General features: G+C 49.7%; 1 protein-coding gene across 1 annotated transcript in view; it reads right to left on the reverse strand.

Moving 5' to 3' along the window:
• Window positions 1-26,305, reverse strand: part of LOC119967978 (A disintegrin and metalloproteinase with thrombospondin motifs 5-like) — an 81,284-nt gene that overhangs the window by 36,053 nt on the left and 18,926 nt on the right. The window contains 2 exon segments of the mRNA XM_038801079.1: window positions 24,210-24,377; window positions 25,041-25,173. Coding sequence (XP_038657007.1) covers window positions 24,210-24,377; window positions 25,041-25,173 — 301 coding nt within the window.

Below are 26,305 nucleotides of genomic sequence, written 5' to 3' on the forward strand. Positions count from 1 at the left end.
GAGGATGAGTGACCGTAATATGATCAAATTCTTTATCAAGGTGGATAGTGAGATAGTTAATTCTGAGACCAAGGTCCTGAACCTCAATTAAGGTAAGACAACACCAGGTTAAAGTCCAACAGGTTTGTTTCAAACACGAGCTTTCGGAGCACTGCTCCTTCCTCAGGTGAATGAAGAGGTAGGTTCCAGAAACATATATGTAGACAAAGTCAAAGATGCCAGACAATGCTTAGAATGCGAGCATTTGCAGGTAATTAAGTCTTAACAGATCCAGAGAGAGGGGTAATCCCAGGTTAAAGAGGTGTGAATTGTCTCAAGCCAGGACAGTTGGTAGGATTTCGCAAGCTCAGGCCAGATGGTACAGGAAAGCACTGGATGACGAAGGGTACTCTGTCAGTTGTGTCCCCAGTCGGGGAACACTTCAGCAGTCAAGGGCATTCAGCCTCTGATCTCCGGGTAAGCGTTCGCCAAGGCGGCCTTCAGGACGCACGACAACGCAGAATTGCAGAGCGTAAGTATGGCCTCAACCGGGACCTTGGATTCATGTTGCATTACATTCACCCCCACCATCTGGCCTGGGCTTGCAAAATCCTACCAACTGTCCTGGCTTGAGACAATTCACACACTAGCATGGTAGCATGGTGGTTAGCATAAATGCTTCACAGCTCCAGGGTCCCAGGTTCAGTTCCCGGCTGGGTCACTGTCTGTGTGGAGTCTGCACATCCTCCCCGTGTGTGCGTGGGTTTCCTCCGGGTGCTCCGGTTTCCTCCCACAGTCCAAAGATGTGCGGGTTAGGTGGATTGGCCACGCTAAATTTTTGAATAACGGGTAATGATGGGCTACGGGTATAGGGTGGATACGTGGGTTTGAGTAGGGTGATCATGGCTCGGCACAACATTGAGGGCCGAAGGGCCTGTTCTGTGCTGTACTGTTCTATGTTCTATGTTCTATGTTCTAAATTGCCCGTAGTGTCCTAAAAAGTAAGGTTAAGGTTGGGTTACGGGTACAGGGTGGATACGTGGGTTTGAGTAGGGTGATCATTGCTCGGCACAACATCGAGGGCCGAAGGGCCTGTTCTGTGCTGTACTGTTCTGTGTTCTGTGTACACCTCTTTAACCTGGGGTTAGCCCTCTCTCTGGATCTGTAAAGACTTAATTACCTGCAAATGCTCGCATTCTAAGCATTGTCTGGCATCTTTGACTTTGTCTATATATATGTTTCTGGAACCTACCTCTTCATTCACCTGAGGAAGGAGCTGCGCTCCGAAAGCTCGTGTTTGAAACAAACCTGTTGGACTTTAACCTGGTGTTGTAAGACTTCTTACTGCGCTCGCCCCAGTCCAACGCCGGCATCTCACCTCAATAAAGGTGACTATGATGGTATGAGGCAATGAGCTGGCAATAACGGACTGGGCAACATTACTGGAAGGAAGGACAGCGGACAGGCATTCAAGGAACGGAATAGGTGAACTCTAAAAGTTGTTTATTCCTGGTTAGCGCGAGAGTAGAAAGGGAACTATGGTCAAACCGTGGCTGACAAGGAAAATTAGAGATAGTAGTAGATTCAAAGAGAGGCAAAAGGAAAAAGCAATAAACCTGAGGATTGGGAATAATTTAAAATTCAGCAAAGACGGACAAAGGGATTGATTAAGAAGGGCGAAAGACAATAGGAAAGTAAATTAGCGGGCAACATAAAACTGACTGTAAAAGTTTCTATAGGTATGTAAAGAGAAAAAGACTGATAAAAACGGCCCCTTACAGTCAGAAACAGGGGAATTCATAACAGGGAACAAAGAAATGGCTGAGGAACTAAATTTGTTCTTTGCTTCCATCTTCACAAAGGAAGACATGAATAATGTGCCGGAAGTTCTGAGTAACAGCTTTAGTGAGGAGCTGAAGGAAATTAGTATTAGTAAAGAAATGGTTTTGGGGAAATTAACGGGATTGAAGGCGGGCAAATCTCCAGGGTTTGATAATCTTCATCCCAGAGTACTTAAAGAAGAAGCCCGAGAAATAGTACATCTATTGGTGGTCATTTTCCAAACTTCTTTGGACTTTGGAATGGTTCCCACAGATTGAAGGGTAGTGAATGTAATCCTGTTATTCAAAAAGGGAGATAGAGAGAAAACAGGGAACCATAGACCAGTGAGCATAACGTTGGTAGTTGGGAAGTTGCTGGAGTCATGAGCAAGGATTTCATAGCACAGCATTTGGATAGCAGTGGTGTAATCAAAGTCAGCACAGATTTACAAAAGGAAAATCACGCTTGACAAATCTGCTGGAATTCGTTAAAGACGTAACTAGTAGAGTTGACCAGGGAGACCCGGTGGATGTGGTTTATTGAGACATTCGGAAGGTTTTCAACAAGGTCTCACGTAGCAGATTAACATGTAAAGTTAAAGGGCATGGGATTATAGGTCGTGCCTTGAGATGGATAGAAAGCTGGTTAGCAGACAGGAAGTAAAAAGTTGGAATAATCGTATCTTTTTCCGATTGGCAGGCAGTGACCAGTGGGGTACTGCAGGGATCTTTGCTCAGTCTCCAACTGTTCACATTATATATTAATGATTTAGTCGAGGGAACGAAATGCAGTATTTCCAAATTTGCAGCTGATATAAAGTTGGGTGGGAGGGTGAGCTGTGAGGAGGATGCAGAGATGCTTCAGCGGGATTTGGACAGGCTGAGTGAGCGGGCACCATGCACGGTAGCACCGTGGTTAGCACTGTTGCTTCACAGCGCCAAGGACCCGGGTTCCATTCCCGGCTTGGGTCACTGTGCGGAGTCTGCACGTTATCCCCGTGTCTATGTGGGTTTCCTCCGGGTGCTCCGGTTTCCTCCCACAAGTCCCGGAAGACGTGTTGTTCCGTAATTTGGACATTCTGAATTCTCCCTCTGTGTTCCCGAACAGGCGCCGGAGTGTGGCGACTAGGTGAGTTTTGCAGTAACTTCATTGCAGTGTTAATGTAAGCCTACTTGTGGCAATAATAAGGATTATTAATATTATTATTATTGCAGATGCAGTATAATGTGGATAAATGTGAGGTTATCCACTTTGGTAGCAAAAATTGGGAGGCCGATTATTATTTGAATGGGTGTAAACTGAGAGAGGTGGATACTCAGCTGGACCTTGGCGTCCTCGTGTGTCAGTCGCTGAAAGTTAGCGCACAGGTACAGCAGGCAGTAAAGAAGGCAAATGGTATATTGGCCTTCATAGCGAGAGGATTTGACTATAGGAATAGAGATGTTTTACTGCAATAGTGTAGGGCATTGGTGAGGTCACACCTGGGGTATTGTGAGCAGTTTTGAGCTTCCTCAGTCCTTACCTGAGGAAGGATGTTCTTGCTATGGAGGGAGTGCAGCAAAGGTTTACCAGATCGATTCCTGGGATGGCGGGACTGTCATATGAGGAGAGACTCATATGAAGATTATTGGAGTTTAGACGAGTGAGAGGGGATCTCATTGAAACTTACAAAATTCTAACAGGATTAGACAGGGTAGATTCAGAAAGAATATCCCTGATGGTGGGGGATTCCACAAATAGTTTGACAATAAGGGGCTGGTTTAGCTCACTGGGCTAAATCGCTGGCTTTTAAAGCAGACCAAGTCAGGCCAGCAGCACGGTTCAATTCCCGTACCCGAACAGGCACCGGAATGTGGCGACTAGGGGCTTCTCACAGTAACTTCATTGAAGCCTACTCGTGACAATAAGCGATTTTCATTTCATATTCTGAGGGCAGCACGGTAGCATTGTGGTTAGCACAATGGCTTCACAGCTCCAGGGTCCCAGGTTCGATTCCCGCTTGGGTCACTGTCTGTGCGGAGTCTGCACATCCTCCCCGTGTGTGCGTGGGTTTCCTCCGGGTGCTCCGGTTTCCTCCCAACAGTCTAAAGATGTGCGGGTTAGGTGGATTGGCCATGATAAATTGCCCTTAGTGTCCAAAATTGCCCTTAGTGTTGGGTGGGGTTACTGGGTTATGGGGATAGGGTGAAGGTTTTGACCTCGGGTAGGGTGCTCTTTCACAGAGCCGGTGCAGACTCGATGGGCCGAATGGCCTCCTTCTGCACTGTAAATTCTATGTCTATGTCTCAGGCTAAATATTTAGGATTGAGGTGAGGAAGAATTTCTTCACCCAGGGAGTGGTGAATTTGTGGAATTCACAACCACAAAAAGTAGTTGAGACGAAAAAATTGTGTAATTTCAAGAAGGAATTAGGTACAGCTCGTGGGGCTAAAGGAATCATGGGATTTGAGGGGAAGGGGGGATCAGGGTATTGAACTCGATGATCAACCATGAATGGCAGAGCAGGCTCGAAGGGCCAAATGGCCTCCTCCTGCTTCTAAATTCGATGTATGTTTCCATTTAAATGTAAGAATGAGAAAGAGAAAGAGAGAGAGGAAGAGAGAGCGCGAGTCAATCAGAGATGCAAGGGGCGAATGAGAAAGAGTGTGACAGAGAGAGAGAGGGTCAGCCGCCACGCAAATGGAGGAGTGAAAGAGAGATAGACATAATGGGAGAAGAGAGAGAGAGAGAACAAGAGGAAGGCTAATCATGATGCAAAGTGAGGACTGAGAGAAAGAGAGAGAGAGAGAGAGAGAGAGACGGAGAACGAAAGAGGCACCCAGATCTTCAGCGCAATTGCATTGTTTATCACAATGCCGCTGCACTCTTAATACCCTCTGCTGGGCGATGTAATAATAATAATCTTTATTAGTGTCACAAGCAGGCTGACATTAACACTGCAATGAAGTTACTGTCAAAAGCCCCTAGTCGCCACACTCCGGCGTCTGTTCGGGTACACGGAAGGAGAATTCAGAATGTCCAACTCACCGAACAAACATGTCTTGTGGGACAAGTGGCACTTGTGGGAGGAAACCGGAGCACCCGGAGGAAACCCACGCAGACACGGAGAGGAGGTGCAGACTCCGCACAGACAGTGACCCAAGCCGGGAAACGAACCCGGGACCCCCGGAGCTGTGAAGCAACAGTGCTAGCCACTTGTGCTACCGTGCCGCCGAGATGTTGTACATTTCTAGCGGGGTCTACACAGACCCAGCATTTACAGGAATGTGCGGCATAGATCCCATCGGGAAATAGTGTCGGAGCAGAGTCAGGGTTGAAGGCAGCGTTGTCCCCCATCTTCCGCACCAGCTGTTCTGGGGTAAATGTAAATGTTTGACTGCTTGCTGAATGGCTCAGTGAATGGATCGCGAGGTAAGCTGGCTAGTGGCTGACAGATTGAACGGGTCACTGGGGAGTAGGGGAGGGGGGATGAAGTTGCTGGGTGAGGCGGGTCAATGGGTAGGGTGGGGGTAAGTGGGAAAGTGCAGAGGTGGGCAGGCAGTTGAAAGTGCAGGGGGCGGATCTACTTTGAAACTAATGAAGCTTAAGCTTCAGGACCCCGAATCCCGGAGGGGCCCCAGAAGCGAGTCCACATTGCTTAAAAACTTTGGGTCTACTGTATGAGAAGGTGTTTTAACAAAATAATAATATAGTGTAATTCAATACAAAATAATAGTTAAAATAAAATTAAAAGGTTATTAAAGTATCACCTAGGCTAGCCGTAAATTAAAAAACGTTCAAATTAAGGATGTTTCATTCTAAATATATTTAATATAAAATAATTATAAATAATTTAAAACACTATTAACATTTATGACAGAAATGCAAACAGCAGATGAGGTGTCGTAACAAGAAAGGGGAGCCGTTGAAAAGGCAATCACAATGCGAACGTGAATTTTCAACATGATAGCACTCGTGATAGCGATCTAGACAAGAATTCTTTTCAATAAAGTGTTCGTAAGGATACAATATTTTAATTACCCCTACTCAAAAATAAATGTTATATTTAGTAAAGTAAGGTAAGTAATAAAGGTGAAATAGTGTTAGATTAACCTAAGCCTATTGTTTTTATGAAGAGATGAACGGAAGGTAGGCTACGATCGAATAGCCTAGGCTAATACTATATTACAAGTATTCATGAAAAAGTATTAAAAGGGTGAATTTGTGTTAAATTACAGGTGTTTATTGTGAAAAGTGTCAAATAATGGTAAAATTGTGTTACATTACCTTAGCCTATGAGTTTTGGTGGCCTAGTCTTGTCTAACTTAGTGTAGCCTAGCGTAGGCCAGCTTGAACATAGCCTAGTCTAACATCAAGGGCTGGGAGAAAGGGCTGCAGCACTCTTTAAAAACATTAACGGGTACGCAGACTATGTACCATGCGCAGCCCATTCACTTAACCTCGTTGGAGAAAAGGCAGTGTCTACTGTACCTGAAGTTGTTGACTATTTTGGCATTTTGCAGCAGCTGTATGTTTTCTTTTCTGGATCTCCTCGAAGATGGGGGGATTTTGAACACACAGAGCAATCCACATTTTTCTCTAAAGAGCTTAAGTGTAACTAGATGGTCTGCACACTATGAAGCAGTCCGGGCAACTAAAAATGGATATATGGGTATCTTACAAACTCTCAAACATATTTTTGAAGACTCAGAAGAGAAGCCTGAATGTAAACGAGATGCAGAGAATTTATACCACAAGTTGGTAAAGCTGGAATATGCTATTTTAACAGTCGTTTGGGAAGAAATGCTGGAGAGTTTCAACAAAACAAGTAAGTAACTCCAAACCCCTGGTTTTGATGTATTTGAAGGTTACCTTCTGCTATCATCTTTACTTTCGTTTGTTAAAGAACTCAGAGAAAATTCAGCCGATAGGATTGCACACTATGAATCAGAAGCAAAAGGTTTGTGTGTCGATATCACCTCAAGTTATTCTGATGCTTCCAAACGCATTGTGACAAAGACATTTTCAGATGGAACAAGTGGTATTGCTTCTTTGAGAGGAGCTGACGAATTTAGGATAGAAGTTCTATATCAACTCGATGACTGCTTGATAATCCAGTTACGCAAGAGGATTGACCCAGATGAGCAGATTGCGAAAAGGTTCAAGTTCCTCTCAGAATTGGTGAACAATTCTGAAATTGATGAGGACAGTATTAAACTTACAATATCGTATTCCAAAGATGATATTGACCACAAATTAGTAAACGAATGTTATCAGTTCAAAGGATATTTGCACCTGAGGAAATCCCGGAGCACAGAAGAAAACACGCTGTTGCTCGTTCTGGGTGAGTGTGCGTAACACTCAATTTGGCTCTGTTTCGTTACTTAGCTTTGGAGTCGCCAGGTATCGTTAAGATACCGCCACAAGTTTCAAGGTCAAGTTCAAAGCAATAAAACCATACACCAATTAGTAAGTTCAAACAAATGAGTTTATTATAATACAATTATAAACTACTCATGCACACGCTAAGATGATTAAACTATTCCTACCACTAAATAAACCAATACTTATCTTAAAGGGAACTGCCGGATCAGGGAACAAGGTCTCTTGCTCTGCTCTGGTCCGCAGACTTCAGGTTGGTACGGGTTAAAAGGGGTCAGGAGTGTCTATCTCTGGTAGCGATCGTTTTGAGACACTTACTTGCTGGCGGCTGCTGTCCGAACCTCTCCTCTCTCTTGGTCAAGGCCTTCTTCGGTAAAGGCTGGTCGAGAGGGCTGGTCAAGAGAGGAGGGCTGGTCAAGAAGAACGAACTAAGCTTGGGACCTGTCTTTTATAGGTCCCAGGGCTTCGCACCCTTTTGGGCGGACCCTCTATCTGCTGGGAATCGATTGGGTCTCTTCCCAATCGATTTGTTTGAATCCCCCCAATACTGAGGCTGTCCCTCGGCTACTGGGCGGGCCTTCAGGTGCTTTGTCTTCGAACCCCGCTGGTGCCGGGGTGTCTGGCTTCCCATACAATGTTGCAATCACTTCCCTATTTGTGTCCTTTGTCCCTGGGATCGTTCCATTACTATGTTAACTATCCCGGAGATTGCCTCATTAGTATGCGGAATGTTTGTTTCGGTGCTGTCTGCCCTCTTAGCAGACAGAATAGACATTGGCTTGGTGCAGCCTGCTTGTGCTGCAAACATTGTCCATTTTACCCTGCATGCTTTGCGTTCCTCCATTTTGTATTGAGGGAATGGCCAACTTCAGTGGCTACAAGGCCATCTACAATGCAACGCGCAGAAGTTCTTCAGCTTATTTGTGAGCAACACCTAATTGAAGTGTTCCCCAATATTACTACAGCGCTTAAGCTGTACTTGACAACGCCACATTATAGGAAAGATGTGGAAGCATTGGAAAGGGTACAGAGGAGATTTACCAGAATGTTGCCTGGTATGGAGGGAAGATCATATGAGGAAAGGCTGAAGGGCTTGAGGCTGTTTTCGTTAGAGAGAAGAAGGTTAAGAGGTGACTTAATGGAGGCATACAAAATGATCAGAGGATTAGATAGGGTGGACAGTGAGAGCCTTTTTCCTCGGATGGTGATGACCAAAACGAGGGGACATAGCTTTAAATTGAGGGGAGATAGATATAGGACAGATGTCAGAGGTAGGTTCTTTACTCAGAGAGTAGTAAGGGCGTGGAATGCCCTGCCTGCAACAGTAGTGGACTCGCCAACACTAAATGCATCCAAATGGTCATTGGATAGGCATATGGACGATAAGGGAATAGTGTAGAGGGACATTAGAGGGTTTCAGAGGTCGGCACAACATCGAGGGCCGAAGGGCCTGTACTGCGCTGTAATGTTCTATGTTCTATGATCACGAGCTGTGAATAAGAAAGGAATTTTTCAAAGCTATCCTTTATAAAGAACAAATTTCGGTCGACCGTGACTGAAGAGCGCTTAAATTCTTTATGCATATTGTCTCCTTAAAATGACTTTGCAAGGAGGCTCTCATATGACAAATCTGTACGTGAATATGTTGCCAGAAAAAAACAGAAAAAAGACTACTTTGTAAAATGTGCTTCATGTGGTATGTATTCCCATAGGTGTCTAAAATAAAAGATTATATTGACTGTGGTCTTTTCTATCTTTAATTTCATCATTCTATGATGCACCATGCATGTATCTAACATTTCCCTAATTTTCATCCCACCCCATAACTCGAAAACTATAAGGCATAGGAAATGTTTATTCACACCAGTGACTTTGACATGTGAGATAATCCAGTACAGCAATTTTAATCAAAATCTGAGATGTGGTGGGTAAAAATTTTTTAATTAGTGGAGATCTGTCGTGGAACAACCCCATTGGAGAAGATAATAGTGGTTAACCCAGACCTCGTTGCTGGTTGCGAAGGGGCCCCCATAACAGTTCAAGCTTCAGGGCCCCAAAAATGTAGGTCCGCCACTGTGAAAGTGTAAGTGGGTAGGTGGGCAAATAGAGAGATAGGTAGCTGTGTGAATAGCAGGTAGCGGAGGGGGGTCAGGTGATAAAGTAGGAAGCAGGGTCAAGGGAGCTCCAGTGGGGTGCGGGGTTGTTTAGTCGGATTGGTGGGGTTTAGCCGGGTCAGGAGATCAGACAGTGCAGCACTCCCTCAGTACTGACCCTCTGACAGTGCAGCACTCCCTCAGTACTGACCCTCTGACAGTGCAGCACTCCCTCAGTACTGACCCTCTGACAGTGCAGCACTCCCTCAGTACTGACCCTCTGACAGTGCGGCACTCCCTCAGTACTGACCCTCTGACAGTGCAGCACTCCCTCAGTACTGACCCTCTGACCCTGCAGCACTCCCTCAATACTGACCCTCTGACAGTGCGGCACTCCCTCAGTACTGACCCGCTGACAATGCGGCACTCCCTCAGTACTGACCCTCTGACAGTCCAGCGCTCCCTCAGTACTGACCCTCTGACAGTGCAGCACTCCCTCAGTACTGACCCGCTGACAATGCGGCACTCCCTCAGTACTGACCCTCTGACAGTCCAGCGCTCCCTCAGTACTGACCCTCTGACAGTGCAGCACTCCCTCTGTACTGACCCTCTGACAGTGCAGCACTCCCTCAGTACTGACCCTCTGACAGTGCAGCACTCCCTCAGTACTGACCCTCTGACAGTGCAGCTCTCCCTCAGGAATGACCCTCTGACAGTGCAGCACTCCCTCAGTACTGACCCTCTGACAGTGCAGCACTCCCTCAGTACTGACCTCTAACAGTGCAGCACTCCCTCAGTACTGACCCTCTGACAGTGCAGCGCTCCCTCAGTACTGACCCTCTGACAGTGCAGCACTCCCTCAGTACTGACCCTCTGACAGTGCAGCACTCCCTCAGTACTGACCCTCTGACAGTACAGCACTCCCTCAGTACTGACCCTCTGACAGTGCAGCACTCCCTCAGTACTGACACTCTGCCCTTGACAGTGCAGCACTCCCTCAGTACTGACCCTCTGACAATGCAGCACTCCCTCAGTACTGACCCTCTGACAGTGCAGCACTCCCTCAGTACTGACCCTCTGACAGTGCAGCACTCCCTCAGTACTGACCCTCTGACAGTACAGCACTCCCTCAGTACTGACCCTCTGACAGTGCAGCACTCCCTCAGTACTGACACTCTGCCCTTGACAGTGCAGCACTCCCTCAGTACTGACCCTCTGACAGTGCAGCACTCCCTCAGTACTGACACTCTGCCCTTGACAGTGCAGCACTCCCTCAGTACTGACACTCTGCCCTTGACAGTGCAGCACTCCCTCAGTACTGACCCTCTGACAGTGCAGCACTCCCTCAGTACTGACCCTCTGACAGTGCAGCACTCCCTCAGTACTGACCCTCTGACAGTGCAGCACTCCCTCAGTACAGACCCTCTGACAGTACAGCACTCCCTCAGTACTGACCCTCTGACAGTGCAGCACTCCCTCAGTACAGACCCTCTGACAGTGCAGCACTCCCTCAGTACTGACCCTCTGACAGTGCAGCACTCCCTCAGTACTGACACTCTGCCCTTGACAGTGCAGCACTCCCTCAGTACTGACCCTCTGACAGTGCAGCACTCCCTCAGTACTGACCCTCTGACAGTGCAGCACTCCCTCAGTACTGACCCTCTGACAGTGCAGCACTCCCTCAGTACTGGCCCTCTGACAGTGCAGCACTCCCTCAGCACTGACCTTCGACAGTTCGGTGCTGATCTTGGGCTGGCCTATTTTTTATGTATCAAGTGACCTCTCTCTTTTTCTGTTACCAGCAGCGTTGCAGCCTGATGTTTAACTGAGGGTTAAATCTGTTTTTTCAGGGCATTTTGTTTTCCTCGTCAGACTGTTTTCATATTTTCTTGGATGGAGTGTGGGAGTTTGAGATTGTTTGGAGCGCTGTGTTGAGTTTCTGGATAAGAAAACAACCATGCCTAACTCAATCCAAGCCGCTGAGTATAAGGTCACATATTGCGAATTCACAAACACTGATGTTTGAAGATAAATATTCTCCATTCGCTCACTTGCTGTCACCCCCCCCCCCGCCATCTCTCTCTCTCTCTCTCTCCCTCTCTCTCCTCAGCCTGTCTACTCCCACTCTTCGTTTTGCACGCCCTCGCACTCCTCAACCTGTCTTCTCTTCTTCCTCTTCTCTTTTCTCACTCTCTCCCTGTCCTCGCCCTGTCTTGTCTTCCTCCACTCTTCTTTCCTCAATCCCCCTCCCTTTCCCCCACTCATACATATAGACATAGAATTTACAGTGCAGAAGGAGGCCATTCGGCCCATCGAGTCAGCATCGGCTCTTGGAAAGAGCACCCTACCCCCTATCCAAGGTCAACACCTCCACCCCATCCCCATAACCCAGTAACCCCACCCAACACTAAGGGCAATTTTGGACACTAAGTGCAATTTATCATGGCCAATCCGCCTAACCCGCACATCTTTGTGACTGTGGGAGGAAACCGGAGCACCCGGAGGAAACCCACGCACACACGGGGAGGATGTGCAGACTCCGCACAGACAGTGACCCAAGCCGGAATCGAACCTGGGACCCTGGAGCTGTGAAGCGATTGTGCTATCCACAATGCTACCGTGCGATACCCCTTGCCTTTCTCGCCCCATCCCTGTCTCTTCCTGCGCTGTGGCTTCATCCTTTGCCCCTGTCATAATGTACACATCAGTGTACAATGGTGCAGAGACACCCACTGACTAACACACTTCAGGACCAATCAACACACAGAACACAGAAGCCAATCACCAGACAGGACACGGTCACTATAAAGCCAGAGGGCACTAGTTTTCCCGCTCATTCGGGATGCAGCCTCTGAGACAGTCAGAGCCCGTGATCAGCAACACAAACATCCACCATGTGGTAGCAAGATAGTCTGGTCAGGTTAGCCTCAGGTCTCCAGTCAACTCAGCATAGTGTCAACCCACAGTTCAAGTATGTTTAACAGCTCATAGTTCAATAAAATAGAGTTGTACTACAAGTGTTGGAAGCCTGTCTCTCTCACTGCTCTGGTAAACGCAGTCCTCGCAGACCCAGCTTACCCAACACATCATGGTACCAGTGAGTCATGTTAGAGTTTGACGGATTTACCCTGAGATAGTCTGCCTTTGGCCAGCGATCAGCCATCCGGTCGTATGGACAGCGTCCGCCCCCCACCACCGCCGCTCTGCATCACCGGCAACCTCGGTGCTTACTGGAAGATTTTTAAACAGAAGTTTCAGCTGTACCTCGAAGCCACCGACCTGGAAGCTGCTTCAGATGCCGGAAAGATTGCTCTCTTTCTCTTCACGGCCGGGGACCACGCCATCCATATCTTCAACTCCCTCACATTCGCTGAAGGTGAGGACAAGCCCAAGTTCAAGGCAGTCCTGCTCAAATTGGACAGCCACTGTGACATCGAGGTAAATGAAAGTTTTGAACGTTACGTCTTTCAACAGCGTCTGCAGGGTAAGGATGAACCTTTTCAATCTTTCCTCACCCATCTTCGCATCCTCGCGCAGTCCTGCAATTACGGCTCCACCTCCGATTCGATGATCCGCGACCAGATCGTTTTCGGTGTGCACTCGGACCCCCTACCCCAGCAGCTCCTCAAAGTGAAACAGCTCACCCTCGCTATAGCCATCGAAACCTGCGTTCTGCATGAACACGCCGCTAACCGATACTCGCACATTCAAGCGGCTGAAAGGATGCAGCAAGGCCCCCACGAGGCAGAGCGGGTGCAAGCCATTAAACAGCTCCAGGGCCTAAGCCTGGATGAGGGCGGCCATTTTGCGTGCTTTTCCCGGGCTCCCGCGCGTGCGCACACTGACTGAGGGGATGGCGAGGCCGAAGACCGCACTGCTCAGCCGCGCGCCATGTACGACCGCACCGCGCAAGCGCAGTGGCGCACCAAACGTTCTGACGTCACGATGCGCGGCAACTGTGGCTCCGCCCACTTAAGCGGCAATGTCCTGCAAAATCCCGACGCTGTCTGCAATTTTTTTTTTTTTTTAGAACGATACAGCGCAGTACAGGCCCTTCGGCCCTCGATGTTGCACCGACATGGAAAAAAAAACTAAAGGCCATCTAACCTACACTATGCCCTTATCATCCATATGCTTATCCAATAAACTTTTAAATGCCCTCAATGTTGACGAGTTTACTACTGTTGCAGGTAGGGCATTCCACGGCCTCACCACTCTTTGCGTAAAAAACCCACCTCTGACCTCTGTCCTATATCTATTACCCCTCAATTTAAGGCTATGTCCCCTCGTGCTAGCCACCCCCATCCGCGGGAGAAGGCTCTCGCTGTCCACCCTATCTAACCCTCTGATCATTTTGTATGCCTCTATTAAGTCACCTCTTAACCTTCTTCTCTCTAACGAAAACAACCTCAAGTCCATCAGCCTTTCCTCATAAGATTTTCCGTCCATACCAGGCAACATCCTGGTAAATCTCCTCTGCACCCGTTCCAAGCTTCCACGTCCTTCCTATAATGAGGCGACCAGAACTGTACGCAATACTCCAAATGCGGCCGTACTAGAGTTTTGTACAACTGCAACATGACCTCATGGTTCCGGAACTCAATCCCTCTACCAATAAAGGCCAACACACCATAGGCCTTCTTCACAACCCTATCAACCTGGGTGGCAACTTTCAGGGATCTATGTACATGGACACCGAGATCCCTCTGCTCATCCACACTACCAAGAATTTTACCATTAGCCAAATATTCCACATTCCTGTTATTCTTTCCAAAGTGAATCACCTCACACTTCTCCACATTAAACTCCATTTGCCACCTCTCAGCCCAGCTCTGCAGCTTATCTATGTCCCTCTGTAACCTGCAACATCCTTCCGCACTGTCTACAACTCCACCAACTTTAGTGTCGTCTGCAAATTTACTCACCCATCCTTCTGCGCCCTCCTCTAGGTCATTTATAAAATGACAAACAGCAACGGCCCCAGAACAGATCCTTGTGGTACGCCACTCGTAACTGAACTCCATTCTGAACATTTCCCATCAACTACCACTCTCTGTCTTCTTTCAACTAGCCAATTTCTGATCCACATCTCTAAATCACCGTGGGGAACCTTATCAAACGCTTTACTGAAATCCATATACACCACATCAACTGCTCTACCCTCGTCTACCTGTTCAGTCACCTTCTCAAAGAACTCGATAAGGTTTGTGAGGCATGACCTACCCTTCACAAAACCATGCTGACTATCCCTAATCATATTATTCCTATCTAGATGATTATAAATCGTATCTTTTATAATCCTCTCCAAGACCTTACCCACCACAGACGTTAGGCTCACCAGCCTATAGTTACCGGGGTTATCTCTACTCCCCTTCTTGAACAAAGGGACCACATTTGCTATCCTCCAGTCCTCTGGCACTATTCCTGTAGCCAATGATGACCTAAAAATCAAAGCCAAAGGCTCAGCAATCTCTTCCCTGGCTTCCCAGAGAATCCTAGGATAAATCCCATCCGGCCCCAGGGACTTATCTATTTTCACCTTGTCCAGAATTGCCAACACTTCTTCCCTATGCACCTCAATGCCATTTATTCTAATAGCCTGGGTCTCAGCATTCTCCTCCACAATATTATCTTTTTCTTGAGTGAATACTGACGAAAAGTATTCATTTAGTATCTTGCTTATCTCCTCAGCCTCCACACACAACTTCCCACCACTGTCCTTGACTGGCCCTACTCTTACCCTAGTCATTCTTTTATTCCTGACATACCTATAGAAAGCTTTTGGGTTTTCCTTGATCCTACCTGCCAAAGACTTCTCATGTCCCCTCCTTGCTCGTCTCAGCTCTCTCTTTAGATCCTTCCTCGCTTCCTTGTAACTATCAAGCGCCCCAACTGAAACTTCATGCCTCATCTTCACATAGGCCTCCTTCTTCCTCTTAACAAGAGATTCCACTTCTTTGGTAAACCACGGTTCCCTCGCTCGACCCCTTCCTCCCTGCCTGACTGGTATGTACTTATCAAGAACACGCAATAGCTGTTCCTTGAACAAGCTCCACATATCCAGTGTGCCCAACCCTTGCAGCCTACTTCTCCAACCAACACATCCTAAGTCATGTCTAATGGCATCATAATTGCCCTTCCCCCAGCTATAACTCTTGCCCTGCGGGGTATACTTATCCCTTTCCATCACTAACGTAAAGGTCACCGAATTGTGGTCACTGTTTCCAAAGTGCTCACCTACCTCCAGATCTAACACCTGGCCTGGTTCATTACCCAAAACCAATCCAATGTGGCCTCGCCTCTTGTTGGCCTGTCAACATATTGTGTCAGGAAACCCTCCTGCACACATTGTACAAAGAACGACCATCTAATGTACTCGAACTATATCTTTCCAGTCAATATTTGGAAAGTTAAAGTCTCCCATAACAACTACCCTGTTACTTTCGCTCTTTTCCAGAATCATCTTCGCCATCCTTTCCTCTACATCCCTAGAACTATTAGGTGGCCTATAGAAAAACTCCCAACAGGGTGACCTCTCCTTTCCTGTTTCTAACCTCAGCCCATACTACCTCAGAAGAAGAGTCCCCATCTAGCATCCTTTCCGCCACCGTAATACTGTCCTTGACTAGCAGCGCCACACCTCCCCCTCTTTTGCCCCCTTCTCTGAGCTTACTAAAACACCTAAACCCCGGAACCTGCAACAACCATTCCTGTCCCTGCTCTATCCATGTCTCTGAAATGGCCACAATGTCGAAGTCCCAGGTACCCACCCATGCTGCCAGTTCCCCTACCTTATTTCGTATACTCCTGGCATTGAAGTAGACACACTTCAAACCACCTACCTGAACACTGGCACCCTCCTGCAAAGTCAAATCTGTGCTCCTGACTCTATACTCTCAATCTCCCTACCCCAAAACTACAATCCAGGTTTCCCATGCCCCTGCTGAATTAGTTTTAAACCCCCCCCCCCCCCAAAGAGCACTAAACAATCTCCCCCCCAGGATATTGGTGCCCCTCAGGTTCAGATATAGACCATCCTGTCTATAGAGGTCCCACCTTCCCCAGAAAGAGCCCCAGTTATCCAGAAATCTGAATCCCCTCCCGCCTGCACCATCCCTGTAGCCACGTGTTTAATTGCTCTCTCTCCCTATTCCTCATCTCACTATCACGTGGCACGGGCAACAACCCAGAGATAACAACTCTGTTTGTTCTGAGGCCATTATGCTGCCTTATACAGGTCTGCTCAACCTACTACCTCTCTTCGCTCCCACCAGCCACGCAGGGATGTCCAAACCATCCAACCACCGGCCACCGATTCCGACTCCGACTTAATTCCGGACCTTGGCACTGAGGACCCCCACATTTGGAGCATTGTGTGCAGTTCTGGTCACCTCATCATAGGAAGGATGTGGAAGCATTGGAAAGGGTGCAAAGGAGATTTACCAAGATGCTGCCTGGCTTGGAGGATCGGCCTTATGAGGAAAGGTTGAGGGAGCTAGGGGGATGAGAGGTGACTTAATTGAGGTGTATAAGATGATGAGAGGGATAGGTAGAGTGGACGTTCAGAGACTATTTCCTCAGGTGGATGTAGCTGTTACAAGGGGGCATAACTATGAGGTTCATGGTGGAAGATATCGGAGGAATGTCAGAGGGAGGTTCTTTACTCAGAGAGTGGTTAGGGTGTGGAACGCACTCCCAGCTATGGCGGTGAAGTGGACACTTTAGGAACTTTCAAGTGGTTATTGGATATGGAGTGCACGAGAATGATTGGGAGTAGGTTGATTTGATCTTAGTTTCAGACTAGTTCGGCACGACATCGTGGGCCGAAGGGCCTGTACTGTGCTGTACAGTTCTATGTTCTATATTGCCGAGCAGCTCTGTCACAGATCTCAGGTGGACGCAAGGCTGAACTTGTGTCTGTCGACCCAGACGTGAAGACATTTGACAGCAGGGGAGAAAACGCCAAAGAGCGGTGGTGGCTGAACACCAGCCTGTTAGGCCCAACTGCAGATCCCAAAGGTTCTCCCTGTGTCACGGCGATGTGCCCATGTGGAATATTAACCTTTCCTGCCTTTGGCTGGTCTAATTCCTCAGATAGTTATTGAATGGGAACATACAGCAATTGCAAAGACACTCGGCTGCATTCTCCGCTGCTGAGACTAAGTGTTGACGCCGGGACAGGATCGTTGACCTTCCACGGCAGTAAAACTGGCGCCGAAAATGCATCGATTCAGCGACCGTGGAGGGACTAGTGCCGGCGTCACCCTGGAACACAATCGATTCCAAAGAAAATGGCGCGGTGATTCGCCAGATTTTGGATTGATGCTAGGGACGCTGACGGGCTGCATCCGCATATACGCACTTCACTCCCCACACACACCATCCCAGCCACAAGGTGGCACTGGTTGCGCGGAATGTGCCATCCCGCTGATGGGTGGGCTGGGGGCCATAGGATAACTGGGTGGGGGGGGGGGGGGGGGGTGCCAGGGTGGTGATCCACATGGACCCTATGGCACTAAGTTCACGGTGGGCTGTTAGAAACATGGCTTGCCTTTCCGGCTGTGGCAATGGTGTTCTGCGCCCCGTCCACCCTGATCCCACAGACCACCTCCTGGCCAACCCCCCCCCCCCTCAGCTCTGGCAGAACCCCCCAGCAAGCAGCACGACTGTCAGAAAACTATGGCAATGTTGGACACTTTACGCAACCCCTCTCCCCTCTCTCATCAGGACTTTTAAAAGCACAAGTGAACCGCGCCGTCGGGAACTCGGCCCATCGGAGGCGGAGGATGACAGAGGCCCCGGAGAATACCGAGTCAGGCCCGCTAATGATATGCCAATGGTGTTTAATAGACATGCTTCCTGGTGCGCATTGACGCCGCTGTCGAGGAGGCAGAGAAATGCGATTTGGCACGGAACCTGTGCCCGTCACTATTTTGGCGTTAAATAATTGTTTGCCCAATCGTGATTCCCGATTTTGGCGTCAGCTGACAGAGAATCCGGCCACTGTGTTTTAAAATGGCTGCCGAATCGCCTGACGTTGGCCACCTTCCCAGAAGCCCCTGAACGTGGATTTGCAGGGGACGTGTCAAAGCGACACTCCTGGTGGGCCTCATGCCTACCATTGTCCGAACTCCCTGCAAAACCTCAGGATGATAGGCTAGACGACTCCAGAAACTGTAAAGAACAAAGAAGGACTAACATTGTGCAAGGAAGGCGTGAAGGTATCTTGAAAGCTTTGACCATTGGGGAGCAAAGCTCCATTGTCAACATGGATTGTCCTCCATTGTGTTCCCAGAGCTAACTGTCACGTCATAGAATTTACAGCGCAGAAGGAGGCCATTCGGTCCATCGAGTCTGCACCGGCCCATGGAAAGAGCACCCTACCCAAGCCCACACCTCCACCCTATCCCCATAACCAGTAACCCCACCCAACACGAATGGCAATTTAGCCGGCCAATCCACCTAACCTACACATCTTTGGACTGCGGGAGGAAACCGGAGGACCCGGAGGAAACCCACGCACACACGGGGAGGACGTGCAGACTCCGCACAGACAGTGACCCAAGCCGGGAATCGAACCTGGGACCCTGGAGCTGTGAAGCAATTGTGCTATCCACAGTGCTACCGTGCTGCCCTACTGGACTTGTGTGAAACAAAACTGGCCTTTACTTAACAACAGAGGAGTCTGCAGGGTGCAACAGTGCAATCGAGAAGACTGCTAAATGGCACATCATGGGCGGTGTTCCTGACACCCCGCCGGGTCGGAGAATCGCCGGGGTGGGGGGGGGGGGGGGGGGGGTGATCCTGACACCCCTCCGGGTCGGAGAATCGCCGGGGGGGGGGGGGGGGGGGGGGGGGGTGAATCCTGCCACGCCACTCCGACGCCGGCTGCCGGGGATCGCGCCGCACCAGTTGGGGGCCGTTGGCAGCAGCCACCCCGGCAATTTTCCGGGCCCCGATGGGCCGGGCGGGCCGCTCGTTTTCGGCCAGTCCCTCCGACGTGAAATGGACATGGTCCATCCTGGCGGGACCTGGCTTGGAGGGTGGTTAGCGGGGGTCCTCGGGTTGGGGGGGGGGGGAGAGGATGCGGGGGGGGGGGGGGGTTCCGGCCCCCGCAGGTGGGGGGGGGCCACACGGTGGGCCTGGCCCGCGATCAGGGCCCACCGATCTGTGGGCGGGCCTGTGCCATGAGGGCACTCTTTCCCTCCGCGCCGGTCTCTGTAGGGCACCACCATGGCCTGTGTGGAGAAGAAACCCCCTGTGCATGCACAGGAAACATGTCAGCGGTCCTGCGCATGTGCCAGAAAACGCTGGCAGTCCTGCGCATGCGCCAACTCACTCCGGCCAGTGTGGGCCCTTCGGTACCAGTTGGCATGGCGCCATCCCCTCCAGCGCCGGCCTAGCCCCGGAAATGGGGAGGATTCCGCAACTACCGGGCGGCCTGACCCAGGAACGGTTCACGCCACTCTTGGCACTGGTACGGGCTGACCTGCCAGCTCCGTGAGAATCCCGGCCCAACTCTCCCTTTCCCTGCTCCTCTCAAGTTCATCCCTCTTACATTTCTGCGGTAGATCACAGGGACAGAGGGCGGAATTTTACGAATTCTCCCACCCCCCCCCCCCCCCCCCCCCCCCCCCCCCCCCCCCCACCCTCAGCGGCACGTTCAAGCCCCTCCAAAAGTCAAAGGAATTTTCACGGTCCCACCCCATTGCGAAAATCCCGCCCAGAGAATTTTAATTGAAAGGAATCTTTCGAGAAGGACAATAGTCGTAAATTGTTTGCAACACCACACAAATTGCAACAGGGAACAGCTGAATCATTACAGCCCAAACTCATCCAGTGTGCTTCGGCAGCTTCCACGTTGCCAGCTGAGAACCCACCTCCCCCGCTGGCTAGTCGCCTAAAGGAAGCTTCGCACCAACATGAGAATTCCTTTTTGTTTCCTAAATGACCTCCGCTCCAACTAAGGTGTTAACTTGCCCTTCAACACGTCCAGGCAGCAGGCGACTGAGGAAGTCTGTCTGACCCAAATGTCTGCCCCTCTACCTCGGCTATATTCACAGCCGGGTGCCCCTGAAGGGAGAGCATGCGGGGTCTGGTGGCATCAGCAAGGCCTTCCATGCCCAGTGGGCACCACATGGGATGGGATGGGTTTTTTTTTAGATCCCTTGAACAAGGTAGAGCAGTGGTTAGCACTGCTGCTTCACAGCACCAGGGACCTGGGTTCGATTCCCGGCTGGGGTCACTGTCTGCGCGGAGTCTGCACGTTCTCCCCGTGTCTGCCTGGGATTCCTCCGGGTGCTCCGGTTTCCTCCCGCAAGTCCCAAAAGACGTGGGGCGCGATTCTCGGCCCCCCCCCCGACGGGTCGGAGAATAGCGGGAGGGCCTTCCCGACATTTTTCCCGACCTCCCGCTATTCTCCCCCCCCCCCCCCCCCCCCCCCCCCCCCCCACGGCCGCCCCACGACACGAATCGCTGCTCGCCGTTTTTTTACGGCGAGCAGCGATTCTCCCCTATCCGATGGGCCGAGTTCCCAGGCCTTTACGGCCGTTTTCACGAACTCCAACACACCTGCTCTCACCGTTCGTGAAAACGGCCGCAAAGTGCCGTTCCGGACAACCATGGCACCGATTGGCACGGCCGCACCACGGCCGTGCCAAGGGTGGCATGGGCCCGCGATCGGTGCCCACCGATCGCGGGCAGCGGGTCCGATACCCGCGCACTCTTTGTTCCTCCACCGCCCCACAAGATCAGTCCGCGGGACGGCTGAGGGGCATGACGGCCCGCGCATGCGCGGGTTTGACGCATATGCGTGATGACGTCATCCGTGCATGCGCGGCTGACGTCATCGTCATTGACTAGCCCCGCCCCGGGGGGGAGAATCGGGTCCCGGGAGGGGGCGCGGAGGCTGCCGTGAAACACGGCCAGTTTCACGGCAGCCTTCACGACTCTCCGCATTTGCGGAGAATCGCGCCCGTGCTGTTAGGTGAATTGGACATTCTGAATTCTCCCTCTGTGACCCGAACAGGCGCCGGAATGTGGCGACTGGGGGTTTTACACAGTAACGTCAATGCAGCGTTAATGTAAGCCTACTTGTGACACAAATAAAGATGATTTATTTATTTAATCACATTTTGATTTGATCATTATGTTCCCTTTGTGGCTTGTTTGGTGCAGCATCTGTTCAGGAGCTGCTCCTCCCTCAGTTTGGATAACTTAGTTTAATTGGTTCAACACAAAGTAGTATAAAAATGGAATTTATAACAGCCTTTGTAATTATGGCTTTTACTTCAAACGTATCTGATATTTGCACATGTGATAGTGTGAAGAGAGACAGAACCACTGAGTTTTATGGCATAAAAAGAGGCCATTCGGCCTCTTAAAACAGAGATGAGGAGGAATTTCTTCAGCCAGTGGGTGGTGAATGAGGGGAACTCCTTGCCGCAGGAGGCTGTTGAGGCCAAATCACTGAGTGTCTTTAAGTCCGAGATAGATAGGTTGATGATTAATAAGGGTTATGGGGAGAAGGCAGGAGAATCGGGATGAGAAACCTATCAGCCATGATTGAATGGCGGAGCAGACTCGATGGGTCGAATGATAGTGGAGTCGGACACTTTAGGAACCTTCAAGCGGTTATTGGATAGGCACATGGAGCGCACCAGAATGACAGGGAGTGGGATAGCCTGATCTTGCTTTCAGACAAAGCTCAGCACCACATCGAGGGGTGAAGAGCAGCACGGTAGCACAGTGGTTAGCGCAATTGCTTCACAGCTCCAGGGTCCCAGGTTCGATTCCCGGCTTGGGTCACTGTCTGTGCGGAGTCTGCACGTTCTCCCAGTGTGTGAGTGGGTTTCCTCCGGGTACTCCGGTTTCCTCCCACAGTCCAAAGATGTGCCGGTTAGGTGGATTGGCCATGATAAATTGCCCCTAGTGTCCAAAATTGCCCTTAGTGTTGGGTGGGTTACTGGGTTATGGGGATAGGGTGGAGGTGCTGACCTTGGATAGGGTGCTCTTTCCAAGAGCCGGTGCAGACTCGATGGGCTGAATGGCCTCCTTCTGCACTGTAAATTCTGTGGTCTATGTTCTATGAATGGCCCAATTCTGCTCCTATTCTGCTCCTAAGATGCCTCCTCCAGCCATCAAGCACCTGTCCATTCTAATCCCATTTTCCAGCACTTAGTCCGTAGCCTTGTGAGCTGCGGCATTCCAAGCGCTCATCTAAATGCTTCTTAAATGTTGTGAGGGTTCGGCCTCCACCACCCTTTCAGGCAGCGAGTTCCAGATTCCCCACCACCCTCTGGGTGAAAAGGTTTTTCCTCAAATCTCCTCTAAACCTCCTGCCCCTCACCATAAATCTGTGTCCCTGTTTATTGACCCCTCTACGAAGGGGAAAAGCTCCCTTCTATCTACCCTACTGATTCCCTCATCATTTTGTATAACTCAATGCGGTCCCCCCCTCAGCCTTCTCTGCTGCAGGGAAAACAACCCCAGCCTAACCAGCCTCTCCTCATAGCTGAGACACTGCAGCCCAGGCACCATCCCGGTGAATCTCCTCTGCATCCTCTCCAGTGCAATCACACCCTGCCTATAGTGTGGCTGCTAGAACTGCACATAGTACTCTAGCTGTGGCTGCCATGTTCGGCTCGCTGGCCGATATGAATGATGCACTACAGAACATCTAGTTTAAGTAATTTATTATCAGACAACTGCCTGGTTGTTAACTGGAATAAATCAATAACCAACGACCAACACTAACTATTATAGAGCGACTGCAAAATACAACCATCCACCAGCACGACTTACTCCCAACTGCTCCAGGCACAGAGCAGCATGGTGGACGTACACTGCCACCTGCTGGTCGGAGGTCGTGTATGATGCTACGGACAGGATTGCTTTATGCATATCATCACAGTGGCCTAAACCGTGTTTTATACAGCTCCATCATAAGAACATAAGAACATAAGAACTAGGAGCAGGAGTAGGCCACCTGGCCCCTTGAGCCTGCTCCGCCATTCAATGAGATCATGGCTGATCTTTTGTGGACTCAGCTCCACTTTCCGGCCCGAACACCATAACCCTTAATCCCTTTTTTCTTCAAAAAACTATCGCTCTTTATCTTAAAAACATGTAATGAAGGAGCCTCAACTGCTTCACTGGGCAAGGAATTCCATAGATTCACAACCCTTTGGGTGAAGAAGTTCCTCCTAAATTCAGTCCTAAATCTACTTCCCCTTATTTTGAGGCTATGTATAAGAACATAAGAACTAACCTCCCTGCACTTATATTCGATGTCTCGGCTAATAAAGGCAGGTATCCAATATTCGTTCATAACTACCTGCCCCACTGCCCTCAGACATCTTTGGACTTACACGCCAAGATCCCTCTGATCCTGTGAGCTCCCCAGCGTCCTACTGCTCAGTGTGTATTCGTCTGCCTTGTCAGTCCTCCCAAAATACATCAATTCACAGTGAGATGACTAATTGAGTTCAAACATCTGGGGAAAATATGCAATAAAAAAAATGCCTTTACTTCCAAAGATCAAAAGCCTGCTGCTCAAACTTCCTTTCAATGGGGCCCAAACATTTGGAGATGAGGAAACACACAAGGCTGAGACGCCAATGTCCTCATTACGGGCGGGAAGGGACAAGACAAGTCCAAAAATATTTCCGTGCGCATGAGCGGCATGGTGGCGCAGTGGCTAGCACTGCTGTCTCATGGTGCCGAGGCCCCGGGTTCGATCGCCGGACTAGAATTGGACACTCTAAACTAATTTACAAAAAACATTTCCGAGGATATCGACATTAGACTCTCAATTTCCTGTTGTCAAAAGCGAGCGGTGTGGTCTAAAAAGGGGCAGCAAGCTGGCGCACACAAGCAGGAAGGATACAAAGTCTCTTTGGCCTCACAAACGTGACGCATGGTGGCGGCCTCGCTGGCAACAAGCCTTCAACATACCTCGTTTGGACTCGAAGAAGCCCAGAGAGAGTTTGTTACTGCAACGTGACCAGGGTTCGGAGTAATCGATCCTAGACAACATGTTCGACATCATTTGATTGGCACTTGGCAGCTCCCCCACTTGCGCACAAACGTCAGAACTATCGTGCGGCATTCCCAAGAGATGTCCTTCAATCAAATCAGAGGAGGGGACATTAGACACAGAGTAACATTCCTCTACACTGTCCCCATCAAACACTCCCAGGACAGGTACAGCACGGGGTTAGATACAGAGTACAGCACGGGGTTAGATACAGAGTAAAGCTCCCTCTACACTGTCCCCATCAAACACTCCCAGAACAGGTACAGCACAGGGTTAGATACAGAGTACAGCACGGGGTTAGATACAGAGTAAAGCTCCCTCTACACTGTCCCCATCAAACACTCCCAGGACACGTGCAGCACAGGGTTAGATACAGAGTAAAGCTACCTCTACATTGTCCCCATCAAACACTCCCAGGACAGGTACAGCACGGGGTTAGATACAGAGTAAAGTTTCCTCTACCCTGTCCCCATCAAACACTCCCAGGACAGGTACAGCACAGGGTTAGATACAGAGTAAAGCTCCCTCTACACTGTCCCCATCAAACACTCCCAGGACAGGTACAGCACAGGGTTAGATACAGAGTAAAGCTCCCTCTACACTGTCCCCATCAAACAATCCCAGGACATGTACAGCACGGGGTTAGATGCAGAGTAAAGCTCCCGCTACACTGTCCCCATCAAACACTCCCAGGACAGGTACAGCACGGGGTTAGGTACAGAGTAAGCTCCTTTGCTGTAGTAGTTTACCGATTTCGTGAGCTACAGTGAAGGCACTCTGAAGTCCGATGTCCTGGATAACTGCACAGTTCTTATCCGGTTCGCAGACTGTTCCAATGTGGGCTAGGCCGAGGGACTCACAGTAATATTCCTGACACAGGTTCTGTAAGGTGGGACAAAATGGGGAAACGTTACTGCCTTACATCTCAGAGAGATTTGCTGAGAGACGCCAGTCAGTGTACAGATATCTCCCTGAGAGAGAGGGACTGAGAGACACCAGTCAGTGTACAGATATCTCCCTGAGAGAGGGACTGAGAGACACCAGTCAGTGTACAGATATCTCCCTGAGAGAAAAGGACTGAGAGACACCAGTCAGTGTACAGATATCTCACTGAGAGAGAGGGACTGAGAGACACCAGTCAGTGTACAGATATCTCCCTGAGAGAGGGACTGAGAGACATGTGTCAGTGTACAGATATCTCCCTGAGAGAGAGAGACTGAGAGACACCAGTCAGTGTACAGATATCTCCCTGAGAGAGAGAGGGGCTGAGAGACACCAGTCAGTGTACAGCTATCTCCCTGAGAGAGAGGGACTGAGAGACACCAGTCAGTGTACAGATATCTCCCTGAGAGAGAGAGACTGAGAAACACCAGTCAGTGTACAGATATCTCCCTGAGAGAGAGCGACTGAGAGGCACCAATCAGTGTACAGATATCTCCCAGAGAGAGAGACTGGAAGACACCAGTCAGTGTACAGATATCTCCCTGAGAGGGACTGAGAGACACCAGTCAGCGTAAAGATATCTCCCTGAGAGAGAGGGACTGAGAGAAACCATTCAGTGTACAGATATCTCCCAGAGAGAGACTGAGAGACACCAGTCAGTGCACAGATATTTCCCTGAGATAGAGGGACTGAGATACACCAGTCAGTGTACAGATATCTCCCTGAGAGAGAGAGACTGAGAAACACCAGTCAGTGTACAGATATCTCCCTGAGAGAGAGCTACTGAGAGACACCAGTCAGTGTACAGATATCTCCCAGAGAGAGAGACTGAAAGACACCAGTCAGTGTACAGATATCTCCCAGAGAGAGACTGAGAGACACCAGTCAGTGTACAGATATCTCCCTGAGAGAGAGGGACAGAGAGACACCAGTCAGTGTATAGATATCTCCCTGAGAGAGACTGAGAGACACCAGTCAGTGTACAGATATCTTCCTGAGAGAGAGGGACTCAGAGACACCAGTCAGTGTACAGATATCTCCCTGAGAGAGGGACTGAGAGGCACCAGTCAGT

This window comes from Scyliorhinus canicula, chromosome 6, assembly GCF_902713615.1.
Source record: "Scyliorhinus canicula chromosome 6, sScyCan1.1, whole genome shotgun sequence".
Lineage (NCBI taxonomy): Eukaryota > Metazoa > Chordata > Chondrichthyes > Carcharhiniformes > Scyliorhinidae > Scyliorhinus > Scyliorhinus canicula.